This window comes from Lissotriton vulgaris, chromosome 1_1, assembly GCF_964263255.1.
Source record: "Lissotriton vulgaris chromosome 1_1, aLisVul1.2, whole genome shotgun sequence".
In the NCBI taxonomy this organism is placed as follows: domain Eukaryota; kingdom Metazoa; phylum Chordata; class Amphibia; order Caudata; family Salamandridae; genus Lissotriton; species Lissotriton vulgaris.
In genome coordinates this window covers 774,802,139-774,824,789 of record NC_141685.1, presented here as the reverse complement: position 1 = coordinate 774,824,789, position 22,651 = coordinate 774,802,139, and the positions used below count along the sequence as shown (strand labels likewise).

The 22,651-nt window shown below is 46.8% G+C and overlaps 1 protein-coding gene across 1 annotated transcript in view; it reads right to left on the bottom strand.

Moving 5' to 3' along the window:
• Nucleotides 1-22,651, bottom strand: part of HMCN1 (hemicentin 1) — a 1,183,532-nt gene that overhangs the window by 697,487 nt on the left and 463,394 nt on the right. The window contains exons 17-18 of the mRNA XM_086956029.1: nucleotides 22,117-22,212; nucleotides 3,948-4,075 (exon numbers count right to left, since the gene is read on the bottom strand). Coding sequence (XP_086812155.1) covers nucleotides 3,948-4,075; nucleotides 22,117-22,212 — 224 coding nt within the window. The remainder of the gene's footprint in view (nucleotides 1-3,947; nucleotides 4,076-22,116; nucleotides 22,213-22,651) is intronic.

The window sequence follows — 22,651 nt, the reverse complement described above, 5'->3', positions numbered from 1 at the left end:
TGGCCTGCACGAGAGAAGGTTCCACGAGGCCCGCTAATAGGCGCTTAGTTGAAGTGGCTGACGCTGATCCTGGGACGCTCTGGCCAGCCTCATCTTTGCATTAAAAACGGGTAAATATTGTCTTGTCTGACACCTTTAATTAGTCCCGCCAAGTCACGCAGTGCTTTGTGGAGCAGAGAGCCCCCGGTGGGAGCTCGATGGTTAATGCAGAGGGCCGAACTAAGGCACTTCCTCCCTCCACCCCGCTACCCCACATCATCCCTGGTTAGCCCCTGGCCTGCAGCCTTTCTTCTCTGATTGAAGCGCCTGTCACTTCACTGCCTCCTGCCTCTCGGCAGCATCGTTATCTTGTCAAGCCTCTGAAAGCGCCTCTTACATCTGTAGTGCTTTGGCAGTGTGGCAGCCTTCAGCAAACCTGTCTCTGCTCGGGACATCTTGTCAAGCCTCTGAAAGCGCCTCTTACATCTGTAGCGCTTTGGCAGTGTGGCAGCCTTCAGCAAACCTGTCTCTGCTCGGGACAGCACTATCTACCACTGGGGCTGCTGTGCAGGACGGAAGTTACTGTGACGTCACACATAGCGCCTGCGTCCTCAGTGCAGAACGGAAGTGCCTGTGACGTCACACATAGGGCCTGCGTCCCTAGTGCAGGACGGAAGTGCCTGTGACGTCACACATAGGGCCTGTGTCCCCTGTGCGCTGACTCCCGCGGGCTGTGCAGGGCGGAAGTGACTGTGACGTCACACATAGGGCCTTCATCCCCTGTGCAGGAGGGGGCGGGAGAGGGGGCGGGAAAGGCGAGCACGCCCACGAGAGCAGGAAGGCGGGTGCCGTCAATGCTGGAACAGACTCGGGGGCGTTCCCGAGAACTGGCTTTCGGCTGACGTCGCCAAAAGCCAAAAATTCTCGGGAACGCCCCCGAATCTGGTCCTGCATTGACGGACAAACGTGTCTTACAATGGCTAGCCTCCATTTATGGAGCTAGCCAATGGAAGACGGGGCGGATTCCAACCCCTATACTATACTCATTAGGTTTTTCCTAGCACATGCGTACTTCGTACGCATTGGCTAGGCAAAACCTAAAAAGGGTGTTCGCTGGTGAGATGTGAGGGTTGAGGGGAGAGGGGTACATATCTGGCTGGCCAATTCCAAAATGGACCAGAGAGGTCTAGGGAGGGGGGTTTGGTTGGAAGCAGCCTTCCCGGTATCTACGTGCCCGGTGCATTGGGCCCGGCGTTGGGGGGAGGTGGCAGGAACCTCTGGGGATGATTTGGTGTAATAATAATGGGACCAGGGTGACAGACTATTAGTTGCGTATGGTGTTGCGGAAGGCGTTGCACAGTCTTGGGTTGGATGGGGTGCGGTATGGGATGCATTCTTTCAGGATAGGGGCGGCAACAGAGACAAACAGGGGTTGGTTCCATGAGGACATAATGCGGCTGGGGTGCTTGTCATAAGACTGTTTTCAGCGCTACGTGAGGAGAAATGCATGCGTCATCCTCCTTGGTGTGAGTCTCATTCTTTTTTTTCTCATTGCAGGTTCAGTGGCCGGGCCCCGAGCAAAGGAATTGACCATATGGATAGTGGGGCATTCGTTCATCAAACGGACTGAAGTGCAAGCATGTCAGAGTTATTTTGGGCATTGTTGGGGTTCAATGAGAATTTTTTCAGAATCGGTAAGAAGAGTAAACGTGGGATGCTTTGGAGGGAGTTGATACCTAGCCTGAATAAGTGGTTGGAAAGGGGCTAGTGCCCGGATGTGCTGCTGATTCACCTTGGTGAAAACGACCTTTGCAGGGTGAATGGGGTGGTTTTGTTGAGGGCAATCGAGAGGGACTTGGCTGCGCTAAAGGAAAGTTGGTCCTAGTGCCACGTTTTTTGGACGAAGTTTGTTCTGGGTATGGTCTGGAGGAGTGCTGTGGAAAGTTGGTCCGAGTGCCACATTTTTTGGACGAAGTTGGTTCTGGGTATGGTCTGGAGGGGTGCTGTGAAGCCCAGGGGCATTGTCAAGGCAAGTAGGAAGGTGAACACTGAGATTTCTTGATTTTGTCACAGCTTCGGTTTTGGAAGTGCGGCTCACAAAGAGATTTTTTTGAAGCAGTGGAATTCTTCAGGGATGATGGGGTATATTTATCTAGGCTTGGTATGGACCTTTACTTACTGGAGACTAGGGAAGTATTGTCAAGAAGCCTGAATGTCCAAATGCACCCCGCTTAGTTGGTGAAGAGGTGGTCCACCCCCCCTGCCCTCCCCCCCCCCCCCCCCCCCCTTGCTTTCTGGGTGACGGGGGTTAGTGAAAGTTTGCCAGGGTTGGCAGAAGTTTGTTGATCATTTTTGGAGTTTGGTTTATCGACAGGTATTGGTAGGCAGAACAATTTTTATTTCAGTTACAGGTGGGGGATGATTGACAGTGGTAAAGAAGCAGGCAGGGGGGTTGTTTAACGGATTCGTGGAATTTATAGGGTTATACGTTATGCATTTCTATGTATTGTTTGTAATGTTGTAATGTATGGGTACGGGCAGGTTCAAGGAAATGTTTAGGGGCGGGGTGGGGTTCGGAGTTAGGTAAACGGTTTGATTAGTGAGGATTTGTTTTGTAATGTTGTTACCAAGGATTTATTATGGTATGTGCACCTGTTTTAATAAAGCAGCTTTTTACACACAGTTTTTGGTCTTTGGCCTGCTACCCCCTCCTCGCCCCTCCCTCCCAAAGGGAGCTTGGGGGGTAGACGACTGCAGGGAGGTCTCCCCGCCGGGCAGTTCGGGAGGGACTGAGGGAGTGAGACTCATCCACAATTTTGGGCATTTTGTTTTGGGCTTCTTTTGAGTTTTAGCCCAATGGGAGCCCAATTATAAATACTTTGGGCTCCCGCTCCCAGCCACCATTTTAGGTTTGGTGACCTGGTGGTTGGGAGCTTATAGCTTAGTGCAGTTTTTTTCCCTCCCTCACAATTTTTTATGTTTTTTTTGGGTATCCTTTTTCCCTTTTCTAGTTTTTCGAGGTGGCTTTTTTGGGACAGGTGAGTAGGGGCTGTTGGCTGTGTATTGTCGCTTGGAACAGGTGCTGTGTGGGGGTTAGTGGAAGTTTGCCAGGATTGGCAGAGGTTTGTTGATCATTGTTGGAATTTGGGTTATCGAAAGGTAGGGGTAGGCAGAACAAGTTTTATTTCAGTTGCAGGTTGGGGTCATTGACAGTGGCAAAGAAGCAGGCAGGGGGGTTGTTTAATGGATTTGTGGAATTTATAGGGTTATATGTTATGCATTTCTTTGTATTGTTTGTAATATTGTAATGTATGGGTGGGGGCGGGTTAAAGGAAATATTTAGGGGTGGGGTCCGGGGTTAGGTAAACGGTTTGATTAGTAAGGATTCATTTTGTAGGGCTGTTGCCAAGGATTTATAATGTTATGTTCACCTGTTCAATAAAGCGGCCTTTTACACACAGTTTTTGGTTTGTGGTCTGCTACCCCCCTCGCCCCTCCCTCCCAACTGCAGCATTTTCAATATGTTACACAACAAAGCCATATTTGTTGCTTATTCATCTTATGTAACAATCACTGACAAACCCAGTAATCCTGGCTTGTAGTAGGTAGGTGTAATGTTACTTGTTGCATTATACATCTGGATGCAATGACAGAAGCAGCAATATATCAGTCTGGGGCGTACTATTCTAAACACAGATTTTTTGCTTACATGTTTTTAAGCCACGCCCTTAAAAGACACCCCCCCACACAGTTTTTTCATCACACTTAAAGCCCTGCATCCTACAATAATTTTGTGTCCGCTGAATAAAATAAAAACTAATGCCTACACACATTGATTCAGAACGTAGAGAATGGACACAAAGTAACAATGTGACAGGAACTGGAGTTCATGCTTCGCCCACTGACACCACAGTCAGTGGTGCGGCCCTTCAGACAGGCCCCCGAGGTACGCAATCGCTACGTCTTACCGCTACGTTGTTCTTGATCCAGCGGCGCTCCGGCAGAGGGTTTCCCGCCAAGAGGAGACACGGTAGTGTCAGTTGTTGGCCTTCGATCACATTCATGGCAGCCGCGCTGACACCGATGACCGGGGCGACTGGAAGGAAGTGGAAAGTGTGCAGAATTACGTGAATACAACTAAAGGAAACAATTATCTTATTCAAACAAATGCCCTACTTTACGTTGCATGTTTGAAAGATTTTCTGTGACACTGAATTAGAAGTTGGGGAGTCAACTTAGAGCTCGAGTCAGGTGCCTCTTGTAAGCCCCAAACAAGTCGACCTTACATATGGTTTCTGTCCACAACCTTTGTTCTGCCTTCCGGCAGGAATTTAAAAACATATCATTATAATTTAAGGTAAAAAGGAGAGACCAACAGATACCCATTTATTGGCTGATTTGTACAAAGTGAAACCAGAAACCTGGGATTCCCGCTCAACCAAACTCTGTGATCTTAGGCAAATATTGTGTTACAGCAATCCCGCTTTTACTTTATTACCTCTCAATCACCCCACAATGTGGCTTATTAATGTCAAAGCTTTTGCATGTTAAAGAAAAGCGTTTTTTTTTATTTTGAAGAGACTTTTTTTGATCTCAGGTAGTTTTTATTATATGTAAAGAAGACACAGAATATCTATGGAACAAAGAGGTACCAAAAACATAAACTACAAAAAAGAAACAGAGTAAATACAGTTGGCATTCCAAGGCATTCCAAGGTTCAAAAGTGGATATCGTGAACAGCAATGTATTGGCACACTCTGTAGGATTGAGTAAAAAAAAGATTGGAGATATCTTACAGCCTGAGTAGCTTGGCAAGTAGAAGTGGAGGTTGGTTACCAAATGGGATGAGTTGTCCAGGAACAGCAGTTAGATGGATAGTAGTTTGTGAACACGACCGTGTGCACGTTAAGCATGGTATACGTGAAAACATGGTAAACACAGAAAACATGAAGGTTTGCACTGTAATTAGATGGGCTGGAAGTTATGAATCCATGGGAAGGATTGTACTGCATATAACGGTCCGCTGGTAGGAGAAGGTGAGAGAGCAAGAGGTAGTAGAGAGGCAGAGGAGGGGTGGCTACTCGTGGCATCCAAGGGCGATGCACTTGGTGCGGCACTGGGCAGGTCCCAAGTGAGGGTGCGACGGTATGGAGAGTCTATAGGGGCTCATGATCCCATAGGAAGTTATCCAGTGTAACCCACAACTGTCTTGGACTTAAAGAGCCACAAGGGCCGAACTGGGTATGCTGGACAGGACGCGGGGGGGGGGGTTGGGCAGGGGGTGGAGGGGTGCGTGTGAAAAACACTGCAGCTGCTTTTGTTACGGGGTGCAGAGACTGCTACAAAACCGGCCATTGGTAACAAAACGGTCCCCCAGGGGTCCAAAAACGGCAACCTCCCTAGCGGCCCACCAGGGAAACACCCTGCGCCCGCTACGGTCAGTCAGGCTCTGAGAGCCACGAGTTTTGGGGAGTATCTATCATGTTATCCGCATTCGTAAAAGGGCAGAGTAAATTCCATCATTTGTCGTGGGCTCTAGGAGACATTGATTTCCAGTATGGGAGTATTGTTTTTGTACCCAGAGATAAGGGATTAACTAGCGAGGATGTATGTGGCTCTGAGAGCAGTGAGTTATAGTTAGACAAAGGGTCTTAGAACTGAGACATACCCTTGGCTCGGCTCTCCCTGCTAATTTATGGACTCACCCATCCCTACTCTCAGTTAATTTGTGTGTGAATCACAGAACTGCAGGATTAAAGGGACTTCTAAATCCTGACCTCCCTAGAGCTATACAGCCCACTGATACTAATGTAGTGGTCACCAACTGAGGTACGACCCACCACTATCCAGGCCCATGGCCCACTGCTTTACTGAAGTACGGCCAACTGCTATACTAATTCAGGGCCACTGGTACGCTGACGTATGGCCTACTGCCATGGACGTCATTTAGGGGTCGCCAGCGGTCGCAGGTGCGACCACTGGCTTGCCCCTTGTGACTCCTGGCACTTCCTGTGCGACCCCTGGCCTCAGAGGTGGCAAAATCAGCGTCAGGAATACAGGGGCAGCTCGTCCTTGAGGTTTTTTTAACACTAATAGAGAATAATACATTATTTACTAACAGTGTAATAAAGAAGAGAGTTACTTTGGCTGGAACGTGACCCTCGCTGACAGCTTAGGTAAGTAAAAATGCTTTAACCTCTTCGCTGCGGATGACGAGCTCAGCTCATCATCAGCCACGGTGGTCGTGTGCTGATGACAAGCTGAGCTCGTCATGTAACGCGGCTTTTTGAAATTTGCCGCACACAGCAGGAAAAGCCGCCGCAGCGATGCGGTTAAAATGTATTTTGTGTGCATGCTTGCACGTTAGAATGTGTTTGTGTGTGAGAGAGTGTGTTTATGTAGGCATGTGTGTACATGCGTAAGCAGTAGCGGTCGGCAGTAGGTGTTTCTATAGGGCGGTGACATGGGCAGGAGGAGGGGCAGGGTGGGGGGAAATAATGTATGGATTACGGAGTTTTACAGGTAAGTAAACATTTAAATACATAAAACGAATTTCGTTGCGCACACTGCATCACCAAATGTGATGCAGTGCGCGCAACGAAATTCGTTTTATGTATTTAAATGTTTACTTACCTGTAAAACTCCGTAATCCATACATTATTTCCCCCCACCCTGCCCCTCCGCCTGCCCACGTCACCGCCCTATAGAAACACCTACTGCCGACCGCTACTGTGCGTAAGCATGTTTGTGTAAGTGAAAGTAAAGATCAAATGTTATGTGATGTCACTTCCGCTCCCCCTGGCATTTTGGTGAATTGACTTTCATGCCTACTGCTATGCTGAGCTACAGCTTACTGCTATACTGATGTAGGGTCTATAGCTATATTGAGGTATGTATGGCCCACTGCTATACTGAGGTACGGCCCAATGAGGCTACGGCCCACTCCTATGCAGAGGTACAGCCCAGGTATGACCATCTTCTATACTGCTGTAGGCCCAATGCTATACTGATATACTACCCACAGCTTTATTAATGAGGCAGGGCCCACTGTTATATTGATGTGCGGCCCACTGCTATACTGATGACAACCCACTGCTTTACTGACGTACGAAAACAACATGACGTTTCATCAATTTTCTGCATTTCGGATATCTTGATTAGTCAAAAATGCCTGCAAACTGAACTACTTTAGAGCAAGTTAGAAGCTTTGGGATGTGGCACATTCTGCTAATGGAGGTGGAATAGAGAGCGCACGCAGTGAAACTTTTACCTTTCCCTGTCCACTCAGTTATCTCCTGGTATAATGTTTACATCCACAGGGTATAGTTCACTGTGACCGTATCGCGACAATATTACAAAAACAGAGCTTTAAAACAAATAAAATAACACCTCTAATTTGAGCTTGAAGCCATTGACACCCAGCTCCATCTCTGTCAAGGAGAGGGCATCTGGGAGCTAGACCAACATCTTCAAGTTGACCGGGAAAAAGCTAGTTCTAAATGTGGGAGAATGCGCATGGAGTGTGTTGGCCATTCTCTTTGGAGGATGATTTGGTACCAATTCAAAAATTTAAAAAAATAAAAACTTTCCCTTCACCCTAGGAGTGATGCAATAGCCAGAGGGCTATGACTCATTTGTAGTAACGCTTCTTTTCCTATAAACACAGAATGGGGAAAAAAATATGATATAGAGGGCCCTAAATGTCTAATCCAAAGCGCACTTCAAGTACAAATCTGCTATGCCCCAAACCCGATCTTTATTTATAATTTGACTGACACTCTAACATCATGTGTACCAAGTTCTAAAATCACTTACAGAAGCTAAAAAGGGTGCAGTGTGAGGGCAGACAAAATGGGCCCCATTCACCAAGATATTAGAAAATATGCCTCACAGATTTACACCTTACAAGCAACTGGAGATTTATGAATTTCTGGACTTCACAAGTATTTCCTGGAATCCATAAGGAAAGGTGCACCAGGTGTGGATTTCTATGTAAATTCGGCCATGTTACATTCTTCTCAGGATCCTATTGCTGCTGTGCAGAGTTCTCTGCGATGCAGAACTCTGCACGGAGGGAGTAGATATGTTTTCCTTTGTGGGGAATATTTTCCACCGTGGAGAAAGCATTTCCATTACACCAAAAGCACATCTGGGGGCGACCCAACCCCTTTCCCACCTTGGAAAGAGATTTACAACTATTTCCAGGGTGGATTGGGAAAGATAATAGTTTGTGAAGGCCCACAAATGTACTTGTTTGTGGGCACTCACTGCCTTACAAGGCTAATCATACCACCTTGATGTGCACATTTTGCCACCTCTTGCGTAGAACTCTGCACTCTTGGTAGAGATCTCTGTACCCTTACTTGTGGTTGAAATATTATAACGCAAGTATGGGAGAGCTGGGTGGGAGGAACTTTGTGGATCTTTGCATATTCCGAAAGTACCAGTTTCATAAATCTGAGAAGAATGCCTGATTTCAGGATAAGTGTGAGGTTTGCAGAGCATTGTGGGCAGAAAACCGTCATGGGGCCATGCAGGACACACCACTGTGTTCCCCCTAGTGTCTAGTTTTCAGAAATGTCTGGGATTGATAGGTTTCCTTGGGTGGCATCCGAGCCTAGGCCCAAAATCCACAGCTTCCTACATTCTAAAAAAGAGTTGGTTTTGAGTGGAAATATTTGATCGGTCCATGTTCCATTTTTTGGGCCTATCGAGGGTTGGACTGGGGCACCAAAAGAAACCCTGGAACAGCTGCTCAAACCAGCCCTGCTCCCTTCGCCTCTTTACATCCTTCTGTTCTCCTTCCTTCTTTCCTCTCAATTTAATTTTGTACTGCTCTGATCGCTTTTGTGCTACCCTCTCCCTCCCTTTCTTCTCTCTTTCTCCTAAAGCCTCCCTGTGCCTGCTGAAATTAACCACAGGAAGCTGGGGAAAGAGACAGAGGCCCCAGGAGCATCCCTGTGCTTTTAAAACCAGCCTCCAATGGCTCTAATGGGGAAAATGCCCAGTCGTGCCCTGGGCCGTTCCTGTCACGGACACTGAGCCACCCACTCAAGTAGGGCATCACACTCTGACATCCCCCACACACAGTAACATAGACTCAGATACACCATCATATTTCCAGGTGCACCGTCAGACTCCCAAGCACACCATCACACACCTACACTCTTTTGATTGGTTGAAGCTACATTCACAATATGCAGCCAGTGTCTCTCTGTCCTGTTTTACAGTTCAGGAAGGTATAAACCATCAAAACATGAGTGGTTTTTCATTTTTAAGGGGAGAAATCCTCCCATTAGGCAGTTTGTTATCCCCAATTCGCTCTGCAAGTGATCTGAAAAAAGGAAGGCACACCTATTTCACATTTTCCTCTGCCCCTTCAGTACAGAATTGACAGCAAAATTTCCTCCTGATGCTCGCAAGATACAATACTATGCCAACTACAACCTACTCATTTCATAGACTTCAGGCAGAAGATTGGCAGAGTTGGCCCCATCAGGATATCAACCTGCAATCTACTGGTTACATGCACTTTTCTCTGCTGCAGGCATTTCACCAACAGAGCTACTTTATCATAGTACATGGCAGGTAACCATCCTAATGTCTGGCAGGGGCAGCCCTGGTCTGACACATCATGGATAGCTACTTATTCCATCCCTTCTAGATTAATCTAGCATCTGTGATCTGCTGCAGTCGATGACCAGGTCAGGAAGGATCCCCCGCGGATCGACCGGGCAAGGCCTCTTCCCAACTCTTCAGCCCAAGACGTTTTAGTGAGCTATATCCCTCCTGTGGCCACATTCAAAGCGTTGCCTTATATTGAAACGAGTAGCCCCAGCTTTCTTTTCCAGATGGCCTTTTCATCCCATTTGAATGAAAGGCCTCCAGGCCAAGAAGCTTTGGGGAATTCAAGGGGTCGCCTTCAAGTCTTGTTTCAAGAAATGCCTTTTGAGCAGCAGTGAAATTCTTTCAACAAGTCAAAAGGAAAATATTTTGTTGAAGGAAAAAATCTGGTTAGGAGTACGTTCTCTCAGGAGAAATTATGGACTTGATCCATAGTCAAAACCATATGCGGCTGACACAACTCAGTATATGACACATCTGTACGTGTTTCCCAATGAGGGACTACATCATGTGCAGTACTGTAGGAAAGGAAGCGGCTCAGGCCAACTTTAAGTGTGCAAACCTAACAAGAGAGAAAATGCTGCTTTCCTAGGGCTGTCTATTGACGTTGAATACATTTTTTGGGGATCCATCTGGAGTAAAAAGTACTGGGCAGTAGCTGTTAGGGTTATTGTAATTTACCACTGGATTCCCCGGGGCTACACAAGTATTGCACTCACCCTGAAAGAGCATGCATTTCTTATAGCATTTAACTTTTTCAGGGAGTAAGTCAGGGCTACCTCTAGGAGGTGATGTTTGAATTAGAAACTCAGAAACAGCTTAACTCTTCAGATAGTTAACAACTTGAATGCCCACTAGGTTCTTAAGTTAAGTGAAGCAAAGTTCTTTATTACAGGTAAGTAAATGTGGGTGCATTTAAAAATATGATACACCAAGAAAAACAAAAGTGCATAGCACATTCTGGGCCAGAGAACCAACCCCTAAATATTGTTCTACGCCCATTAAACCAATGTTCATTAAAGATGGGTTTTTGTGTCATCTTGGAGAAAATCTGAAGCACTCTGGTCTTATGTCTAGAAACAGAGGTTTCAATGATGGAGTAAAGGTACCAGTCTGTGTTTCAATCCAGTGGCTAGGAGTACCCAAAGATGCTAAAAAATAAATGAAGGAACCCTTAAAAATAGTCACGCCTATGGACCGTAAACATATCCATGCTAAAAACCTCACCATCGAAAAAACTAAATGACTACCTTTGGTAATCCTAGGCACCTCCCTGCTGACTCACCCGCAAGGGTCTCAAGGCGCTGAGAGGGGGGGGGGTCGCTACTGCTCGAACAGCCAGGTCATCGTGAGGGAGGAGTCCAGGATGAAGCCCAGGTTGCGTGCTTGATCCGTTGGTTTGGGTGTGGTGCCCAGGGCAGGGGGCCACCAGGAGTCGTCCCAGGTAGAGGGAGATGGTCCGAGAATGAGGACTTCCGTCTTGTCTGAGTTCAGTTTCAGATGGCTGATCTTCATCCATTCTGCGACGTCTTTCATTCCATTTCAAATGGCAGTCCATGTTACTGCAATCCCACTGGACTCTGGGACAGTTGGAAAACTAGTATACCTGATGAAATTATTTGTTTCAAAGATGCCTTTTCTTTTGCAGGCTCCACTCTATCTGATTCTACGGGTCCCAGTAGAGCTTTTCCATAGGTGGGGTACCCACAGGAAGACAACTGTAAGGCCTTGGATTATAGTTCTCAAGGATTAAAGTTTCAGGTCAACTTCCACTAGCACCTAGGATTGGTCCCCTGTGCAGGATCTGTGCATCTAGATGTTCCCAGGCACATCCTTCCAGTCAACTGGTCTTGGCTCTCTGCCCTTGGATCAGGTCACTCCTTCTGGCAGGTGCGGTTCAGCTCCTTCTGCAGTCAGAAATGTCTGCAGGTCAGGCAGAAAAACAACTCCGGAGGCTTTCCCAGACTAAGGCACATTGGTGGGGGAGAGAGGCACCCAGCAAAGGTTTCACCTCTGAACCTTCACTCCTCCTGGCACTCGTGCACAGAACTGTCTTAGTGGTGAATCAAACATTGAACCAATTACACGCTGAGTAGGGCAAACACGTATCATCCTCTGATGTCCAGGGATGGCCAATCAAAGGAGGTTACAGCTTTCAAAAGTCCAAGTGCTCCTTCAACCATGGGGGAGAGGCATTCTTCCTGCTTTTGGAGTCAGTGGCATAGCAAGTGTTCTTTGGACCCTAAAGCAAGCATTGACAGTGGGCCTCCTGCCCCATACAGTTAGCTAGTAAAAGGCACAATTAAAATACAGAAGATCCCTCACACTTCTGGGCCACAATGCTACTGCACCTATTGCACTAATGATAGCCACACCATTATTTACGTTCATAATATTAATTTATGACATGTTAATTCAATATAAAAGCATAATCCCCTTCACACACAGATCTTATCTACTACACTTCTGGCTCTTCTAGCTTGAAACTCAGAGCACTTTCTCGCACTCCTGTTCTCACACACCTATTGCACTAATGGAAGCTATGCCCCCACTAGGACGCTTACATTTAAAAATGCAAAAAGAACAATTCACGGACAGAATGTTGAACAATGTCAAACATTCACCCCAGTATAGAGATCTGGACCCAAACCTATTGTGTTTTTGCTCCCCATGCCATTCCAATTTAAACCCAGCCATATACAAATCGCCCTTGACCCTTCTCCCAATGAGAACAGTCCAGCCCGAACTGCCAGGCCAGGTCCTCCCTGAACTGAACACGTGCATCCTAGGACCGGTTTCAAGGGTTCACCCCTCATCAGCCAGGCTAGCTTGACTCCAGTGACATAGAGAGCGCGGGACCCACATCTGGGCATACCGGTCCCACTCGGGGTGACAAATGACTGATTTGCATATGGCTGGGACCAAACTGGGATGGCGTGGTGAGCAAAAGAACAATGGACTAAACCCAGATCTTTGTGGCTGGGGGTTAATGTTTGCATTGTTCAGCATTCCATCCATCATTTGTTGCTTTCGCTTTTGTCGCCCTAAGTGGGAAGGGTATGCCCAGACGTGGGTCCTATGCTCACTCCGCCACTGTATTCAAGCTAGCCTGGCTGATATGGGGTGATGCCCTGAAGCCGGTCCCAGGATGCTTGTGTCCGTTCCAGGGAGGACCTGGCTTGGCAGTTCGGGCTGGACTGTTCCCATGAGGCACAGGATAAAGACTGATTTGCATATGGCTGGGTCCAAACTGGAGTGACATGGTGAGAAAAAGAACGTTGGATTAAACCCAGATCTTTGTGACAGCGGGTGAATGTTTGCATTGTTCAGCATTCTGTCCTTCGTTTGTTGCCTTCACTTACATTTATGTCCATAGGATTGATGAATTGCAAGTATTAATTCAATTATAGGTAGTGTCCCCTTCACACACAGATCTTCTTTCATAAACATCTTGCTCTTTTAGCTTGAGACTCATTCTTGCTCTCCTCTTCTTCTGCTCTCAACATTCCCTGCTTCTGTCTCTAATTCACATATGTATTCTATCTCTGTCTTGCACTATCTCTCATTTATCTCACATCACATCATTCTTTCTCTTTCTCGTCTTTTTCTTCCCGCTGTTATCTCCACACTCCCCCTTATCATTTACTCCAACTCTTTTTGTCTTTTCTAAATTGATCTTTGCACCTTCCTACTGCCTGCAAATTTTGACTCCATTTTTCACCTGCTGTTGGAAGGTGCCCCTTTTTGACATAGTCACCCCCACTTTTTGCTTGGTATCTGATGAAATGTTGACAAAAATTTCACTGGGCTCCTGCTAACGAGGTCCCTGGTGCCAGATCTCTTTCCCTAAACTGTAAAATTGTTCCCCAATTGGCAATAACTTTGAGACCCCCTGTAAATCCCTAGTAAATGGTACCTCTGGCACCTAAGGCATGGAGTACTAAAGACGGTCTCTCAGGGCTGCAGCATGTATTTTGCCACCCTAAGACACCCCTCAGCACACTCATGCAAACTGCAGGCTGTGCGCCATGGTGCAGAGAAAGTGAAGACACACCATGGCACATACCCTCTGTACCATGCCTGCAGACACTGCATGCAGCATAGATAAGCCACCCCTACAGCAGGACTTACAACCCTAAGGCAGCGTGCACTATACTACCTGTGTGAACATATCTGCAGGAGCAGATGTGCCCCTGTGATGTCTAAGTCAATTCATAGATATTACAAGTGACCACGGAAGCTATTTTGATAACATCTGCTGGACACTGGTGTTTAAGAGTTCCCCAGCTAAATGATGGCTTCATTGAAGCTAGAGATGTTTGGTATCAAACACTTCGTATTAATAAGCCCACACTGTTTCCAGTGACAATATATTAATGCAGGCACCCAGAGGACACCTTAATGGTGCCCCCTGAAAACCTACTGACACCACAGACAGGTTTCTAACCCCCTGCAGCTGAGAGCCGTGCTCTCTGAGGGAGGAAACAATGCCTGCTCTGGTCGGAGCTGTCACATACCTCCTCCAAACAGGATGGCTTAGTAAATCAGCATATCAAGGCAGGAGGCTCCAAAGGCCTCTGCCACCTTTGATATCTGAGCCAAGGTTCAACAGACAGTGAAAAGGCCACCCCTGCCCTAGGCCCAATTGGCACCAGGACAAGTGAGAAAATTAGCTCGTCAGGAGGCATGTTACCCTCCCAGGCCATTACCACCCCTAAGGTGGGCATACTGATTTTAATGCGACTTTTATAATTCTATTATCTTGGGTTTGGTGGAATTCGGCCTTCTGGGCCAGGGTTATGTCCACTTCCCACAGGAAGTTATCATATAGAGGGTGTAGACACCCTAAATGAAAATAGCCCATTGGCTAATACCTGTCACTCCCTGTAACGGCCCTAAATTGTGTATTTAAATGACACCAGGAACTCAGATTCCACAGATCAAAAAGAGAAGGTGTAGGAAGCTGGCTCTTTATATAGTGGACCAAAAAGAGGTACATCAAGTAAAGAGTCCAGCAAACCCCAAAGGAATTACAGAGGAACAAATTAGATCCCATTTGCTCTCTTTTGTGGCAGTGTGGGTGAGCAGTGAGGAATAGCAGAGGGTAGTGCTAAGCACGTATTACATACACAAAAGTAGTGAGACTTCACTCAATGAAGGAATCCGACACCAGTTTATAAAAATTACATATACTTTTATATAAATTTAGATACCAAGATCATCGAATCGTAAGTACTTACCAAGTTACAAGTTTTTACAGTTTTAAAAAATGGACACTGCAATTTCTGTTTCGGGAATGTTATACTATGGAGGAAAAACATGTATTGCATTTGGGCACTTAGAAGCAACTTACGGGACTGTTCTTCAGGACTTAAGGTGAGTATGGGGCAAGATCCAAGACCACATCAGCAGGTCTCTTCGGGAGGCTCCAAGGCATCCGGTGTTTCATGGCGTTGGGTGTCCCTTCACTTCAAAGGAAGCATGGTCTGGTTATAAAGATGCTACAGGCGGGGACTGGGGAACCATTCCGGAGGAACCCACTGGGGGTTCAACCCTTGAGATTCTCTGGAACTCAGGGACACCCTTGGTCCACTTCTCCTTCGGCTCTGGGGCTCGGGCAGTGGCACTGGTGTAATGAAACTTGAGGGGGCCTCCCTGCAAGGGACGTGGAGGGACCCTCTCCGGGCTCAATCAGGAGCTCTCTGGCCAGAGTGTTGTGCTGAGGGGCGCCCTGGAGCTTGGGGACCCCCCCTCCCCACACCGTGGTGGCTGCTGAGGCCTGTGTTACGCTCCTGGGCAGTGGTGTCTTTTGGTGTCGGATCTGGTGATGGAGTTTCTCGCAGTTGGAGGGGGCCTGCATAAAAAGGTTGCAGGCGGCGACAGAAAGTCCAGTCTGGGCAAACTCAAGGAAGGGCTTAGCTCTTGTGGGTCTGGGGACCCCATTTGCACCATCACGTCCCTGGGACTTGGGCGCTGGTGCGCAGGTGTATAGGTGCTTTGAGGAGCCGGTGGTGGCGGTCACAGACTCACTCTTGGTCTCCGTTTCTGCTGAAGAGGGACAAACAGGACAGCTGGGTCACTCTTGATGTGGGTCTTGCTGTCTCTGAAGTCCCATAATGTGCAGGTCGGTCTTCCTCTGTGTTGGCGTCTGGTCTGTGTAAAACAAGCCTTGGCTGCTGCAAGGGGTCCAATACTCCAGGGGTTGGTACTGTGTGGCTCTGTTGAGCCCTTGTGTCCCCACACTTGGAGAAAGGGTGGATCTGATCAGTAGGAGCTCTGTTACCTCTTACTGGGTGGCTGCGGTTTCAGTAGCCCCTGTAGGCGGCAGGTCAGTGTACCAGTCCAGGTCTTGCTCTTTGGTACCTGCAACTGCAGGGGAGTAGTTCTTCTACTCCATGGGAGTTTATTTGGTAATTTGTAAAGCACTGGCAGCCCTCCAGGTTTCTTGAGGTCTGTACAGCAGCAGGATGAATCAGTTGCTCCATGAGGGTCGGGTGCAGCAGGCAGGCCGGAAGGGTTGGCGCTAAGTCAGACGTGCTCCTCGCTTCTCAGGTCAGCAGTGTTCCTCTATGGCCACTTCTTCTTTTGGTTCATAGAAAATTTGGAATTCTGGGATCAGGGGGTTCCCTAAATACTCAATTATTGAGTGTTAAAGGGAGTGAGGGGTAGTAGCCAAAGGGTTACTTGCCCCTAGGGTCACTACACCCCTTAGCTAACCCCTTCCTTTAGGCAGTGGCCAAAACCCTATTCCAGAATTCCTAATTCCACCACACAGAAAATAGTTAATTTGGTAATCACTTCAGATTTGGTCACCCTATGGGTGTGTCCAGCCTGTCAGTGCAGCATGCCTCCTGCTTAGCTAATTTTTCTGCCTGTCCTGGTGCTAGATGGCTCAGGGCAGGGGAGTCAGTTTCCTCGTTTGTGAGGAAAGACAGATTTGCATACCAAAGGGGGTGGGCTCTTGGAAGCTCCCTGTTTTGGAATGCTATTTCGCTGGTCATCCAGTGAGAGGGAGTGTAAGCATCCTCTGCTCGAGCAAAAGTCCTCAACCCTGGAAGTTAGAAATTCTTCTGTGATTCCATGCTGGCTAAAACCAGTGTGTCAGCACACAAGTAGTTGGTAGGTTTTCAGGGGGCACCTCTAAGGTGCCCTCTGAGTGCAAGTATTAATAAATCCATCACTAGAACCAGCGTGGGTTGATTAATATGAGGTGTTTGATACCAAACAGCATATGTTTCAGTGAAGCCATTATGTAGTTGGGGGACTTGTTTTGACCAGTGTTCAGTACAAACCTTAAGATGGCCTTCCTGCTCACTTGCAATAGCACCCAGCAGAGGCTACTGTCAGTAGCCATAGCCACACCTTTAGCTCTCCACTGACAGGTGGATGGGCTAACACACAGGCTTCTATGGGTTCAGGGGGTCCTACTGCGTTTTTAGAGTGGGAGGTTACTCCATTCTGTAGCAAGCACCCTCCTTCTACGTTCTCTTCTGTTAGCTAAGGAAGCACCATCTCATGTTTAACAGCTGCCTGACCAGTCAGGACTTCTTGTGGAGCGTCACCAGTTCCAACTATAGAGTTCTCTCCAGCAGGAGCAGGTTTTCCTCAGCTCACTGGAACTTTGGCTAAATGTTGCCCTTCTTTCCTACACCTTTTCCTTCTTCTTTTCCTTTGGGGCCTACTTGTACTAACAGCAGGTTCATCACCTCCACAATCCTTGGGCGAGGACTGTCACTGGACCAGGGCCTTCTTTTGGGCCCATCCCAACCTCTGAGAGGTCATTTCCAAGGAGACAATCAAGGGGGAGGTCTGAATTGACTACCACCCTCTGCCAACTAAGGGACCCAGCTATCTTTAGGAGCACTATGGCCACAGGCCTAACAGTATCCTCCCCTGGGACAACCCTTACTCTCCTAGTCTAACCCTGGGATATACTGGTCTGAGGATACCAACCTGCCATGCACCAAGGTATGGCTGGCACAGGTATGCCTCAGGGCAGTGACTGGGTTTCCATTTACCTCAAGGGGATGGAATTATTTGCTCTCTTCTGGAACCACCAACTCACCTTCTAGCTCAACTTCCGAGTTAATAGCTAATAGGATGTCTTCATCTGAAGAGCAGTCCTCACAGGCTCCACTGACAAGCCCAGTGTCTACTTTTTTCTTGGGTCAAGCTAAGTCCCCTCTGTAGTGCCCAACCTGCTGAATATCAAAAGAGGGCCTACAGATCATGACCGTTTTAAGCTCTGGGTCCCCACTACTCTGTTTAGCACTAGAGGTGGGTGGGATATACTATTCATCTATTTAATGTCCTGAGTCTCTGAAGAAACCTCTTTGGAGGACTTACCGCCGCCTTCTTTTCCTTTCGGTGTGCCTGGCCCCCTTACTCAGAATTTCCCCTCTGTTGCTTTTCGGGAATTCTAGTCCTAACTTACTCCTCAGCTTTCTCGTATTAGAAAGCGATGTGTCTACTAGAACCTGATGTAACTTTTCTGATGTACAGTTTGCTAATATGTGCTCCTTCATAATCAAATTGTAGTGCCCTTCATAGTCCTGCAACTTGTTACCTTTAAGCCAGCCACCTACTGTTTTGACTGAGCAGTCCACACAATCTACTCAGGTCTGAATCGAGGTTTTCCGAGTCTTAAGTCTACCTGAACCTAATCCAGTAATCCTCAGTGGTGAGTCCAAAGCCCTCAATCAGGGTATCCTTCATGAGATCATAGCACTCAGCCTCTGTCTCACTCTGTGTCAGGAGTCTATCCCTGCACTTACCTGATAACAGCTCCCAGAGTAGAGACCCCCAGGGTTTCTGGTGTAACCTCCTCATTCTACAAGCATTCTCAAAGGCTGTGAACCATTTGGTTATATTGTCACCGTCTACATATTTGGGGACAATACCTCTCTCTCCGTATTTAAGTTGTTGCTGTACAAGAAATGGGAATTAGGCCCATCTCAAATCTTTCTTTTTCTATGGCCAATAGTTTGACCTCTAGAACTAGTCTCTTAGCTAGTTTTTGAAGATCTGCACCTTTCTCATCAAATTCATCTGGGGTGCTACCAGAACAACACCTAGTAGAGGTACTGTCAATAGGTGCATTGGAGGTATCCTCCCTAGTATTTCCTTCTTCTGCATGTTCAGTATTTTCTTCCCTAGTCATGGTCCTATCATTCCCAGCAAGCAGGTTCTACAGGCGAGGTTTGTAGGTCTAGACCCCACGGCATGATTCCATGCTTTGCAGAGTTCCTTATGTTTGGGCAAATTAAGGTTTTTGTGAGGACCCAGGTTGAGCCTCTGGGAACTACCCTCTGTCTCAGGCGTGGTTTTAGAACAGTTGGGACCTTTTTAGTAAGTTAGAGAAATCTACCAGACTACTTTTTAAAGGCCTAACTGTCTACTCTAGGATCTTTTATACAATTCTAAACAATAAGGACTGGGGGCCTTAACTAAGGCCCTAACCGACCAGATTCGAAATTTTGAATTATTTAAAAAAATATATATATTTTGGGCAAATAAAGGCAATTGTGGATTCTATAGTGGAATCACAATACTGACAGAGTGGTACAGTAAATGCAAAGTTTTGGACCCCACCATTCTACCACCAATGTAGGAAGCTGTTTTTTTATATAGTGGAACAAAAAGAGATAAAAAGTCAAGGCAAACCCCAAAGGAATTACAGAGGCACAAATTATACTCTAATTACTCCCTTTTGTGGTAGTGTGGGCAAGCAGTTTGGCATATCAGATGATAGTGCTAAGCATTTATTACGCACACAAAGGCAGTAAGTGAGACCGCACTCAATAAAGAAACCGAACACCAATTTATAAAAATAACACATGCTTTTATATAAATTTAGATTGCAAGCAAGGTCCAAGGCCACACTAACAGGTCATCTCGGGAGGCTCTGGAGAGTGTCACGGCATTAGGTGTCCCATTCACTTCAAAGGGAGAATGGTCCGGTAACAAAGAGGCTGCAAGTAGGGACTGGGGGGGCCCCAGGGGTCTCGACCCATGAGATCATCAGGAATGCAGAAGGACACCATGAGACACAAGAAAAAGTGAGAACTGAAGACTGCTGTGAGGATTGGAGCCAAGCCCTGCCTGCCGCGCTAAGTCTTGACAGTCGCAACCTAGCAAATTGTCCTGCAGCTGACTGGCTTCCAGGAACAATGAGAGACATCCAGCCCTTCACTAATCACCAAGCAATTTCAATTAGGGCAGAGGAGCCACTCTGCTGCAGTCCGCAGGCACCGAAAAGCTAAGTTTGGTTTACTGTGTTGCTGCTCCCCAGCCAACCCAATGCAGCTGCCACACAGAAAGAGGACCCTGTGCTCCTGATGGTCAGATCTGTCCCCTCACCAAATGAGAGGACTCCAGGACAGACCAGAGCAACAGAGGCCCAATACACAGGGTAACATACCCCTTGCAGCAAACAGAGACCATGAGAGTCCAGCAGGGTTTCAGGTGCCTCCAAGACTAAGCAGCCATTATGGGATATCAGCACCGTAGAGACCCGCTTCAAGAGTGGCCCATCTGTCCTGATTTTGCACCCTCAACTGGCAAGTTCCAATGTGCACAGAGCCCAGCTGACCTGTCCACTCTGCACCTGAGTTCCCCAGCCTGGGTACCAATGAACCGACTGTGCCTCCTTGTCCCCAAGGCTTTTGCGACCCAAACCCCCAAGCACCCCACTGGGAGCTTTCGGACCTGTCCCCCTCTGCAGCATGTTTCTATGTGGCCTCCCCCTTCCCTTTTTCTGGTGTAGCGCACACAGATATTAATGCGACCAGCACCTCTGCACCTGCATGCCCAGGACAAGTTATGAGAATCCGCTACAACCCGAAGTCCAGAAGGAGATCCCAAAAACTGTACGCAATTAACTGTCTGCTACACATGCTTTTTCTCCTATAGGAAAGCATTGTGCACAAAGATGCATTTAAGTGAACATTTTACTTACCTGGTAAAATCAATAATGTAAAAAGTATTTACCTGCTATTGAAATTCTTGATATCAAAGTGTATACAAAAATGCAACGTATTTTTCTAAGTTGGACTGTGTCTCATTTATTGCCTGTGTGTGTGTCAACAAATGCTTAGCACTACCTTCTGATATGCTTAACTGCTTGCGCACACTACCACAAGAGAGAGCTTCTGAGATATAATTTGTGCCTCTGCAAGACAAATGGTATTTGCCTGGACTCTGTACACAGTGTACCTGTTTTTGGTCAACTACATTAAGAGCTAGCTTCCTAAACATGCCATCACTGCCTTTTTCTGCTTGTGCACTTAATCCTCTTCTTTGCTCTAATTAAATTCTTATTTCACTCTAGTTCTTTGATATATTCTCTTTAACTGAATAACACTGCTCTTCCATTCACTCTCCATATATCAGTTTTCTTTTCTGGTTCAATTGTTCTGTACCCTTTCTTTCACCCCATTTCTTTGTCCTCAATATCTCTTACACCAGTTTGGGCCGGCATGGCACACGGGTGGGGGAGTGGGTGCGAGGGGGTACAGAAAGTCAGGGTCTCACCCCTCAGGGGCATAACACAGGCCCCTGCAGCCCACGCGGTGCGAGGGGCCCCAAGCTCCAAGGGGCCCCCTCGGCATTGCTCTCTGGGCAGAGAGCTCATGATTGAGTCCGGCGGGGGCCCCTCTACATACCGTGCAGGGAGGCCCCCTCTGTTTTTGTTACACCAGTGCCACCCCTAAGCCAATCATAATGCTCCAATGGAGCATTGTGATTCCTCTGAGCGCCGTGACACGGTGCTCAGCCAAGGGCTGGAGGGGTGGGCATGTTCTCCATGCAGGCTGCAATGCACAACACACTGCAAACTGCCCAGGTAATGCGGTTTGTGTAGTTTCACAGGACCACATTTTGCCAGATAGATGAAAGCAGATATCTGTCATTTTTTGTGATTAACCTCCGGATCAAATTTTGGGCGGTTTTTGTAGCCCAATTTCGTTAAATACGCAATTTTAATAAAAGGTTAGACTTTGCCTAATTTTTACGCCAATCTCTAATCAGAATTGAGTCCACCAAGAGCAATACTGCGGGTCTTAGATGTAAACAACCAATAAGAGCAATGCAAATTCCAAAAGGAACATGATATTGGTTCTTAGTCTAAAGGAGGAAAGCGCAAGCAAGAATCAGGGCATTTTCCAACAGTGACATAATACTGGTAAAACATTCAGCCAATCAGGAGAAGTTGCCAAGTCCCATCGGTAATAATTATATACCATTGTTGTTTAGCAAAAACCTGTGACTGGAAAACTTCAATGTTAGAAGTAAAGAAAGTAATACATTACATTTTATCAAATAAAAAATACAATTGAGTTAGTAACTCAGACTAGTATATTTCAGAACCATAAAATAGGCAAAACGTGGCACACCCCCTTCAGCCTTTATAGTTAAGCCGCCATGTTTATGTGCATAAATGATCATGAAATGGACCATATGCCATAATGAACTTTATTAGATGTTCTTTAAATAATATTGTCTGAATGACCTTACCAATTCCTGTCACCGTAACTGTGCCCTGCGACTGGATCTTTCCAAACTGGTTTTCAGCTTCGCAGATGTATGTTCCCTCGTCTCCAGCCCACAAGTCTGAAAAACACAGGAAGCAAATTCACGTGAATCATGTTAACAGTGCACGGTGACCTAAGGCTGCTTCCCTTATTTACTTTTTTGGCTAGCAAAATACAAATTTTTATTTTAAAAATTAGGTATCTAGTTTAAGAAAAAATAGCAGCATAATGAGCCACTGGGCACAACCTGCTTAACAGAGACATTTTTTTTTATCCATACTATTTCTACTCAATTATTTGTAATAAAATGTTCCAATACATAAATAGATTGGCTATATTATGGTAATATTTAGGGCACTCATACATTTTCACATGCAGCACTAGCTTCATTCTAGATGAGTGCTCTATAAAGATTGTTCCGCGAGAGGTTGACTATGCGTCCTTCTGTAGATTTAAATACCAGAAGCCTGTCTGAGGAGTGTTTTTGTGGAAGCCAAAAAAGATTTCCACAGCCCAGA